The sequence below is a fragment of the Ilyonectria robusta genome (genome assembly GCF_021365365.1).
Source record: "Ilyonectria robusta strain PMI_751 chromosome Unknown BGZ61scaffold_67, whole genome shotgun sequence".
Classification (NCBI taxonomy): Eukaryota; Fungi; Ascomycota; class Sordariomycetes; order Hypocreales; family Nectriaceae; genus Ilyonectria; species Ilyonectria robusta.
The window spans coordinates 101,763-112,394 of record NW_025764501.1 but is presented as its reverse complement, the minus strand read 5'-3'; the positions used below and the strand labels follow the sequence as shown (position 1 = coordinate 112,394).

General features: G+C 48.1%; 3 protein-coding genes across 3 annotated transcripts; all 3 read right to left on the bottom strand.

The window, feature by feature from the left end:
* Nucleotides 1-964: 964 nt before the first annotated feature.
* BGZ61DRAFT_541633 (cytochrome P450) lies at nucleotides 965-2,498 on the bottom strand (the record flags this gene model as incomplete). Its single annotated transcript, XM_046255066.1, has 4 exons — nucleotides 965-1,127; nucleotides 1,187-1,353; nucleotides 1,437-1,751; nucleotides 1,839-2,498. 4 exons carry the CDS (start codon nucleotides 2,496-2,498, stop codon nucleotides 965-967), a joined length of 1,305 nt encoding a protein of 434 aa, XP_046094112.1.
* A 1,766-nt stretch (nucleotides 2,499-4,264) lies between these two features.
* BGZ61DRAFT_374029 (uncharacterized protein) lies at nucleotides 4,265-4,766 on the bottom strand (the record flags this gene model as incomplete). The annotated part of the gene is made up of 2 exons (XM_046242300.1): nucleotides 4,265-4,410; nucleotides 4,466-4,766. Coding segments are annotated over 2 exons (447 nt in total), but the record flags the coding sequence as incomplete, so codon positions are not given.
* Nucleotides 4,767-8,408: 3,642 nt separating this feature from the next.
* On the bottom strand, nucleotides 8,409-9,794 carry BGZ61DRAFT_500688 (uncharacterized protein; the record flags this gene model as incomplete). Its single annotated transcript, XM_046251600.1, has 6 exons — nucleotides 8,409-8,542; nucleotides 8,601-9,054; nucleotides 9,105-9,179; nucleotides 9,253-9,367; nucleotides 9,418-9,651; nucleotides 9,715-9,794. 6 exons carry the CDS (start codon nucleotides 9,792-9,794, stop codon nucleotides 8,409-8,411), a joined length of 1,092 nt encoding a protein of 363 aa, XP_046094110.1.
* Nucleotides 9,795-10,632: the final 838 nt, after the last annotated feature.

Here is a 10,632-nt window from a genome sequence, read left to right as displayed (position 1 = left end):
GATTGCGGAGGGGTTGGTCGTGCGATCGGAAGGATTATACTAAGAGTATAGTGGTCAGAGCTAGTAGCGAGGTGGTCTTCGACTCTAGCTTGTGCAGTAGGGATGTTCGAGATCGCGAGATCAAGGATATTATTATGCTTGTTTGTGGGCTGGTTCGGCTGGTTCAAAACAGCTAAATCGTTATCGTCAATCCACGAGGCGATCCGGGCCCCTTATATTGTCGCCTTTACACGGAAAAGGTGTGTTAGCATCAGTGAAGACATTTGCCAAACACTCCATGCCATTCATTACATGCACTGTGGATAATTCACTTGGACAGAAACCGCGGAAGAGGGTATAGTTTAAATCAGAGGACAGCGATTCTCTGTACATTTTAAGCAACCTTCACGCCACCTTTGGACCTTAAGTAGGCTTAATCTTCCATACCTATTTTAGTATCGACATCTATAGCCATCAATTCTCACTATAATTTGGCGTTTCTAACCGTCTTCCTAGCAACACGCGCTATCGCTGTTATGACTCAACCATGGGTGAAACTCTAGAGTCTCTCCAAAGCTTGTGCATGATGCGAATTTGGCCCCGTCTCTCGAAGACGATGTTAAGGCCTACGCTAACGCTATCAAGTGACTATACCTCCTGTGATTCGTCGTTGGTCATCAAATGCCTCTTTGCATTCATATACGAGAAACCCACTTCAGTCAACTCTTAGAATGAAGATTGAGATGGCGCGCTCGTGAGTTCAACAGCGTATACAGTTCGTAGCTAGGGCTAAAATGGCGGTAGAAAACAACAAGAGACCGGGCTGGACGTCTAACTACCCCACGAACGAATACTCTGGCCTCCACATTGTTGCTCTCAGTTGGTTCATCCGTAGGAGGGTCGGTCACAGTAGCAAAATACACAATTCTGGCCTCCATATTTTGAACCCTCTTCCAATCCGACTCAATAGATTGACTGATCGCCATCAAACCCGCTTCATAGGGACGAGGTTAACCATCAACGGTCCTTTGTCCCAGAGAATGTATATCTTCTGTCGTTCAAGCCAGTCGTGACTTTCCTCAGCGAGACGGAGATCAAAGTTCCAAATGACCTGAGCCAAGATAACTCTCATCTCAACGTAGGCGAGGCTGTAGTCATCTCGTCAGCGATCTTTGATCAGAACAGAATGCCAGGGGCTGGAACTCACTTCCTACCAAGGCAGTTTCGAGGCCCGAGGTGGAACGGTTGAAGTGAGTCCCGACGATCTTTCTGATAAGCTACGCTGTCTATGAATCGTTCAGGTCGAAACTCCATGGGGTCTGACCAGTGGTTCTCGTTGTGATACATTGCCCATTGATGGATAGCAACGATAGTCTAAGGTAGCACTAAATTAGCCAACCTAGTGGGCGATGACGGAGAGATCTGGCAATAGGTTAAACACAAAAAGAACAACTCACGTTCTCCGGGATGAACCGGCCGGACACTGTAGCGCCGCCCTCGGGGCAGACTCTGGAGAGACCGCCCGCGATAGGTGGATACATTCGCAAAGCCTCGTCTAGACATGCTAACATATAGCTCAGCTTATTCACTGAAGTAAGATCAATCTCTTCCTCAGACTGAAACGTGGTTCGAACTTCTTCGGTCAGCTTGCTCAGGGCCTTGGAATTCTTCAATAGCAGGTAAGTCACTCCAGAGAGGACTGTGGCAGTTGTTTCCGACCCTGCAATGATGAGTACGCCAGCGTTTTTCACCACTTGGTCCATAGTCATACCCTTTCAGTCCGCCTTGTCAGCTGTGCAATCGGGTGCGGTGTCCTAAGAAATAGTTCGAAAGGAAGTGCGGATGTCGATGATTCTTACAAGTTCGTCTTTTTTCCTGAGCAAATTGTCGATGAGGTCAGGTCTTCCTCCAGCTTTTCCAAGCTCCATGCGTCGGAGCAGCTTCTCCTTGGTCATGGTTGCGTGCTGTAGTTTCCTCGCCCTAATCTTTTTCGTTGACAAAACCCTGATGATAAGACTTCGCAACAAAGGGAAGTAACTGGCCGTTTGGAAGACGGTTCCTAGTCTTGCCATCTGGAAGATCGTCTTTACCCAAGGATGGTAGTCCGAGTTGTTGAGACAGCCGAAAGGTTCTCCGAAAGCAAGATCGCCGATAAGGTCAAAGGTCGTGTAGTTGTACCAAGACATGATGTCCACTGTCTTGTCGCAATTTTGGTGCAGTCTCTGTGTCAGCAGGTCGACATACTTCATGATTAACGGCTCTTGCTCTTTTAGACTGCGAGAGCTGAAGCCGTGAGACATGAGGCGCCTGAGCGTGGCGTGCTCATCCCCGCCGGAGTTGACGATATCGCTAGGGCCACCCATGGGTCGATAGAATGCAGTAGATTTCTCAAACTCGGGGCCCTTTTTGGCCCCTACCCGATGACCCATGATTTCATTCCACGCGTTTGGATCTCCAAAGGCCAGCTCATTAGGGGCGATACGGACAACTGTGCCATATTTCTTGTGTATGTCCAGCATCTCGAAGGGGAGGTTGCCCCCATGAGCTTGTAGCAATACGTCATGCGCGTCGCTCGCATCCAAAAGGGCCCAGGGAAGTTTCGTAGAGGGTGGAATAAAATGTTATAGCACACGGAACTGATGGTGTAGAGAATTATCTGAGCCGTTAGCGCAGCTGGCATCTGTCGTTCTTTGCAAAAAACCACTTACCAATCCGAGGCCGCAGCCTCCGAGGAACAGCAGGTTTTCCAAAGCCATGATTGCCGATGCAGCTCGTGTCTTTGTTGAACATTGATGGTGGTTGGTCCAAACTGGAATAATGTTTTGAAGATGATAGCGGTAAATTGCCTTTTATCAACAATACTAAATTCCATGGAGTGGACTCCTGAGTATCTGCCGAACGGCTGTGTAATACCCGATCGCACAAGCACTGCCAATCTGCACTGCCACTCAACTCCTTGCTTACGCCAGATTCACCCCAGCATGTCTCGAAATAGATGTGGACAAATTACGCGCTCCTTGATTAGCGTAGATTGCGAATCATTTACGGTTGTCCCGTAAAGAAGAAACTGGACTTAGCGTGTCGATCCTCCCAACATCCCCCAGTATTGGATCGACAAAGAGTCACGGTCAGACAGGAGTCTGTCTCAGGACAATGACGCAAGAAATATAAAAGCTCAGACTGGCCGACGTTTCATGCATTCGGGAGAGTTTTATTGCTGTCGATTCCTATATGAAGTCGGCGGCAGGGGTAGCAAAGAAGCAGAACCCGATAACGAGAACGATAACAATAACGGTAACGGTAACGGTAACGGTAACGGTAACGATAACGATAACGGTAACGGTAACGAAGCCAAACCTCGTGCTCCATAGGTACTGTTTCAGGGGCTACTGCGCCGAGTTCAACTAATTGCATCTGGTAAAAGACAGTCAAGTGATCCAAGCAAGCTAATTGGCCTTGACGCCACCCGATTACTTGCCTAGGCTGCCGACTGTGATGATGCTCAATTTCCTTGCCATAGATCAGCATGCACTACCTAGTGTGGCCGAAATATGGCCTGTGTTGTAGTTGAAAATCTCCCTTATACTGACTACAGATGCAGAGGATAATTATCCATGGGATGTCTGGCAATGAAAGGTCTCTAGACGCATCAACAGGGCAAACCAGTTTGTTTTTATTGTTCTATGGGCATAAGGCCACGGCCAGCAGAGACAGAGCTCTGACTAAGAACTCGTTGCGTAGTTAGAATTGCGCAACTGCTTGAGTCTTAGGAAAACTGAAGGTATATATCGGAGTGCAACTGCTTCTATCAGGTGTCTTCCAGCATCGAATGTGGGCACCTGACCCTCGTTTCTTACACTGGTTCTCAATCTTTCACCTGAGGTTGGTCTTGGTTTATGTCAGGTGCTTGTTCTCGCGAGGATGCATTCCACAGCTCTCCTATCTCTCTATAATTCTAGATGCACAATAGCTGTTTTCCACTACTAGGTAGAAAGAAGAAGCGCTGTCTAGCTCTCTAATTTAAGGTAAAAGACTTAATTACCTCCAAGATTAGGCTACAGTACAAAGACTCACTTGTTTTCTCTTGCTTTTCTGTAAGTTAGTCTTACTTCAATAGCCCTTTCATTGATAACTCTAGAAACCTAGCTAGTCAGTAGTGGTATGCATGCCTGACTGGTGTTACGGGCCTAAAGCTCTCCCGCAGTCCCATGCCTACTGCCTCTACTTTCTCCGTTAACTACCTACAAAACCTAACTAGACCAAGACACTTTGCCCTTAACAATCCTTAATGTCCCTGTGAAACCTCACTCACTTTGTACTCGACAACAAGAGGTTTGCCTTTCTCAACAATAAATCTCCCAGCCCCGACGTATACTTTGTTCTCGATTTCCTTAAACAGTCTATCTCCGACCTCGAACTTGACATGTGTGACTATACGCCCAGATTAGAATAAGAGTCCTAGTAAAGAGCCTAGAATTGTACTGACATGAATCACCGAACAGGGTTGTAGCAGCATCTGGACTGCCGCTAAGAACCTTGCCTGCCGGACCCGCAAGGTTCACGATGCCCGTGTACTCGTAACATATGGTGGCCCCAGTCGCTTTATCTTGCAAGATGCTCGATACATTCAAACGGCCATGGGCTCCATCTGGGTCGGTGCGGGTATAATCGGCACCATGGACAAACACCGCGTCCAGTTTCAGAGGGTATTCGGGCTCAGAGACAAGCGAGCCTGCATTTGGAACGAAACCGCAATGGACAAGACTGGTACCCCTGGCGGAACAACCTTGGGGGATTGAGTCCGCAATAGGTATCTAGACCGCATTTTAATTCACTCAGCCACCACAGGGTACACACTTAGGTACCTGCGCCTGGCACTCACTATGATGATGGCCTTCGGCAGCACACCTTGCACACACCCGATTCTTGCTGCACGAGAATGCCTTATGGCCGAGCTCCTGGCAGTTATAGCATTGCATTGGTCCGGTTCTGCGCTCGAAGGCGCTGGTGTATGCCGATTCGCCGGCTGCATGGAAGTAGCGTTCCTGTAGAAGTCTCATAGCATCCCTATTTTTAGTGAGATATACTACCATGGATCCATACGCCTTTGCGCTGTCCTTTCGGCTCAACCAGGCTATCTTTGCAATTTGGATTTCGTTCTCCTGGCCCAAAGCTTCTGTTGTTCCAGGGAGGACCTTGGCGTAATCCTTGCTAACGCGTCGACGCGTCGGCAACCTATTTCCCTTCGTCAACTATCACAACTTCGATCAATTAAACTGCTTTTTCGTGTTTTAGACTTCCAGAGAGCCAGTATGCCTCGTTACACTACGGCCGGTATAGACAACGCCATCCAAGATATCCTCCATGGCGAAACCATCCGAACGTCAGCCAAGATCCATGGCATACCTACCCAGACACTTCGTCACCGGCTTCTTGGCCGACAACCACACTCTGTGGCCCACCAAAACCAACAGCGGCTTTCTATAGTTCAAGAAGAAGACCTTGTTAGGTGGATTCTACTGCAAGAAGGCCTTGGTTACGCGCCTTTGCATGCCCAAGTTCGCGCTGTGGCTTCGGCGATCTTACGAGCCCAAGGGGACCACCAACCACTTGGAAAGAAGTGGACTAGTACCTTCGTCAAACGCCATCCAACTATCAACACCAAGATAGGTCGCAGGACTGCCTGGGATCGAGTTAACGCAACCAGCCCAGCCAATATCAACAAGTTATTCGAGCTCTACGATATTGTCAGTTGGATTCCCCCCAACGGCGATACAATGCGGACGAGGGAGGAATTATGGAAGGTATGGGGGTTAACGGCTTGGTTATTGGCAGTTCAGAGAGGTCTCCTGGCCAGGCACCTGTCAAAGAGAGCTGCAATCGCACTTGGACCTCGTTTATCGAGTGTATATCGGCTACCGGCAAAGCCCTTGAGCCTCTTATTATCTTCAAGGGGGCTTCTATTCAAGATCAGTGGTTTGGCGACCAATTACTCGAGAAATATCCTACCTGGTATACCACCTACTCTGCCAACGGCTAGACAAGTAACGATATTGCGCTTGAGTGGCTAGAGAAGTAGAGATGGTCTTTTTACCGCAAACAACCCCTGAGGACCCTTCAGCAGCAAGACTACTTATTGTCGACGGCCATGGTTCGCATACTACCGAGGATTTTATGACGATGTGCTTCCTGAATAATATTTATATCTTATTCTTGCCAGCCCATACTTCGCACGTTACACAGCCCTTGGATCTTGGCTGTTTTTCCAGCTTGAAGACGGAGTATAGGAAGCTTATCACCAATTGGACGGCTCTTACGGACTCAGACCGCATTGGCAAGGTCAAATTCTTGATTTCTATGCGGAAGCTCGAGAAAAAGGATTGCGGAAGGCTAATATCGAGGCTGGCTGGCGGGCAACAGGTCTATTCCCCAGGAACCCACATAAAACGCTGTCTTCTCGCTGGGTAATATACCCACACAGCCAGACACCTACTCCCCCGTCCCCAGCCATATCTCCACTCCAAAGAAGAGCCAGGACGTCATCAAACTACTAGGTAGTAAGGCAAGAACCCCAGGCTCGCGACTAGTAGTTCGCAAGATTGCCCAGTCGTTTGACAAGCGTACTGCGCAGCTTGCCGTGAAAGACAGGGAGATAGCCTGCTTACTTACGCAGTTGGAACAGGCTAATCCACGAAAACGTCGAAAAGTCCAGCCAAATCCAAACGAGTCCTTCATCAGCCTTGCTCAGGTAGCTGCACAACGCAACCGGGAGCCAGCTCAACGCACTATTGAGGCTAGGGCCCAAGAGGATACGATTGTGGTTCATGGTGAAGAGGTAGATGGTAGTACTGATGAGGAGCCATCTCCAATACAACCTGGAAGGTCAATTAGGCTCGCAAGGCGATATAGAACTCCCTCTGTCGAAGAGAGCGATTGAGCAATTCAAATGGTATTTTTCTTGTATTTTTAGCCTTTAAATTGAAGTAGTTGTGGTTCTATATGTAGTTGGGTTGGTGACTTGATGGGGTGAACCGGAACCAGGGTGAACCATAACCCCCCTAGGGACTTAGATGAAGATAATGAATAGCCTATATCTTGCGCCCTTGGTGCTCCATAAAGTAGTGAAATCCCAAGGCTTTGTGTCAACCGTCTCGATGGAGTCCTGAATTTGCTTCACTGTAGCAACAACGATAGGATCGTCTAGACGCTCGCTCGAGGTGTGATACTTAGCAATCACTCCCATAGCCTTATCGATCTTGCCGTTATAGACCAGTTATCGAGGAGATTCTAGTGTCAGAGGGTAGATAAGAGCGGCGAGGATGGCCGGAGGGCCTAGCTGGAAGACCATGGCATTCGCCAGCTCCAGTCTCCGGGTATATGGGGGGCGCCAAGAAGCACAGAGCGATGACAATAGCACGACGCTATAGAGCGAATAGTAAAGCCCTACAGCCAGCCTCGATATGCAGACAGAGGACCTCGCTCATCCAGACTTGCTTTGTATTGGTTAATTGGTCCTGCATCAAGAGGAGGCAATGAGTATCTCCTGCCCACGGACCTCTGGTGATGCAACCGTTGACGATACTCAATGTGTCACCGAGTATAGGAGAAAATATTCCAAAAATCCAGTGCCAGAGGCAACAAGCGGAGGCCCATGGACCTCATCTGTAAGTCGTCAAGTGAGACAAGTTCGAGGATCTCCCAGATCAACTCGGGCAAAGGCGCTACTCGTCCATTAATAACGTGAGAGTGAAGAAGAAGGAAACCAGCCTCACCGTACACCTGGAGCAGGAATCCAGAATGGAAAGAACTGAGTTGAAAGACAAGCGAGATGGCTATCGAGACTGTATAGAAGCCAGAAGACCCTTCTGCGTTCCTCACGGTGTTCGATTGCCACAAGTGTCAGCTCCTCGTCGCCGACAATCTGGCAGGGGCAAACATGGTCCGGGTGAAGCTGACAGAGTCTTGAACAGGCTTCATGCTCGCGATTTAGCCCCAGGAGCAAAGCAAGTCTAGTTGAGTCTTTTATATACCTAGCTTATTGGGATCGTCATGAGAGCCTGTTACTGTCAAACCCCTATTTCAGCTACCTTGATAGACCACTTGAAGGCCTACCTGATGGTCATAATAGCTAAGATAAAGACCTACTTAGAACCCTCTTTCAGATAGAAATCAAGAGCTCCAACGCACCTCAATTTATCCGGAATTTAATAATAGGTTATAAAGAGCTTTACCGAAACAGGATAATCGAGGAAGTACGAAGTGTGTATTTCAGCAGAACGGCCTCTGGGCAAGGCGCTGGGCATAATTGACTCGTCTGTATATAGCTAAACGCTCCTTAACTAACAATCCTGGCTTATCTCGAGTCTAATGTCTCAACTTAACATCAATTCAGCTATTCATGCCGTTGATGTTATTTGCAGCTATCATAATTAGTACTTAACTCGGTGCAATGTTTTGATGCAACTTACGAAAGAGGGTTCGATATCTTTTATATCAGCCAAGCCAAGGTTTGCTCCAGCGCTGGTGACTTCCTTAGTGAGGAGAGAGATGGCTCGAGATACCCCTGCAGTGCCATAGAGGTTTGCGTACATGAAGGGACGTCCTAACAGCAGCTTTAACACCAAGACTCATGAGTTTCAGCAAGTCTGTGCCGTATCGGACGCCACCGTCAGCATACACTTCAATTTCTTCAAAAACACTGGGGTCTCGCTGATAGATCTCCCAGGCAATCTCTAGTGGCGAAGGAGAGCCGTCAAGAGCGCGACCGCCATGGTTTGAGAGGAATATAGCCGGCGCACCAACTTCAATGGCCTTTCGAGCGTCCTCAGCAGTTTGAATTCCTTTGGGGATAATGGGAAGGGATGTCATGGCCTGGAGCTCCTGGTAATAATCCCACGTCATGAAAGTGTACCGGGGATCTCGGCCGATGCTGGTATCTTCCAATCTTCTCCGTGAACGATAGGCCGTTCGGTCTCCAGATGAATCAACAGTGAGTACAATGGCTTGCATACCATCTCTTTCGATTTGCTTGAATAAATCTTGAGGTGGCTCTTTGTCAAGATTCGAGATCGAGACCTGTTATACAATTAGAAAGCTATACCAACTGCCGCTTATGTTAGTCTAACCTGTTGCCATATGACCTGTTTGTCACTTTTCAATGCTCCTATTTCCTCCATGGACAGAGTTGAACTTTGGGATGCCTGTCGTCATGTGAGTCACTATGTTTGTCGCACGGGGATAGGTTTTCGACTGTTCATACAATATACAAAACACCAAGATTCGCCGCTGCCTCCACAAGCCCTTTTTCTCTGCCGGGTTTGCAAGGCCAGCTGAGGCAAAGGGGCTGATGAAAAATGGTACAGCGAACTCATGTCCTAGAATCGATGTGCTTGGTTGGCGGTCAGAGATGGGTTCATAGGGATCGACTCTTCGACATACTTGAGACTGGCGTCAATGTTGGTGATGTCCACCATCACACGAGGCCGGAAGCGAAATCTATTATACGCCTCCAGGTTGTTTCTGTAAGATGATTCGCTACCAGCGCCGTGACAAACGTATGCGTAGGCTGCCGGATCCATCACGTTTCTCGCAACGTAGTCAAAGTCCGGAAGCCCAAGCACTCTGTCCAAAGGCGGGAGCGATCCATTGACAATTTTAAGAGCACTTTCGATTCTAAAATTCATGATGAGCTTTCGTCTGCGTCTAGGAGCTTAGAATTAACTATTCAGCACCTACCCAGTGTCAGGTTCGTTGAGGAATGGTCGAGCCGCCAGGCCCAAGGAGACGAAAACAGCCAAAAATACGAAAGAACGCATGTTTTCTTGAATTCAATGCTGAAAGGTTGTTGTTCAGATTGATGTATGTGTGGTGTGAAAGGAATTTGGAGATGAGAAGGGCTGTTGGCCTTTATATAACACTGGTTCCATTACCGAGCAAGAGCTAGGCCATCGCGTTTTCTCCACTGTTGCTGTCCGTTTCACGGTAATAATGGATGTTACGCAATTCTACCCAGGCCTGAGGTTTATTTTAGATACACTCTAAGGTTCGTTTTCGTTATTTAGTGCAAGGGTTTCGAAGAAACACCCGACCTTGCTTCGCCCAGTCTAAATATCCGCTTTTAGGGGAGATTGGCGACCACGGACCCTCTGGAACGCTGCGGCTCGTGGAGCCGCGTCATCATAGTGAGATGAGCCTCGTTATCGTTTCCGCATGGAGAGTAAAAAAGTATTCTGTGGATTCCATTCACAAGCTAGGTAATGGAGAGTACGCAATGGGCGTGGAACCCAGAGCCGGTTTATGAAATCTTGATTATGAGCCGCAACTCCCAAAAGACGAGTCACATTTGGTGATATATTCACATTACAGAGAGTCCTTGAATTTTATAATTCTCGGAGGGATCTAAACACGGCCTTAGACACTCATAAGACGGCTAATATAATGGGTGCGGAAATAGGGGGGTTGAGTGAGTTGGGGAATTCGGAGCCCTTCTATCTCTGGGGAATGGGACCCCTATTGTTATGGCAAATCTGACTCTTTGGATTTTGGCAATACGGGTTTGTGAAATCAACGTTTGGTCTATTTAAGCACTGTTCTAAACCTCCGGCTTCTGAATATTTTCAACTGACCATTGAATCAATTCCAGGGATGGACATC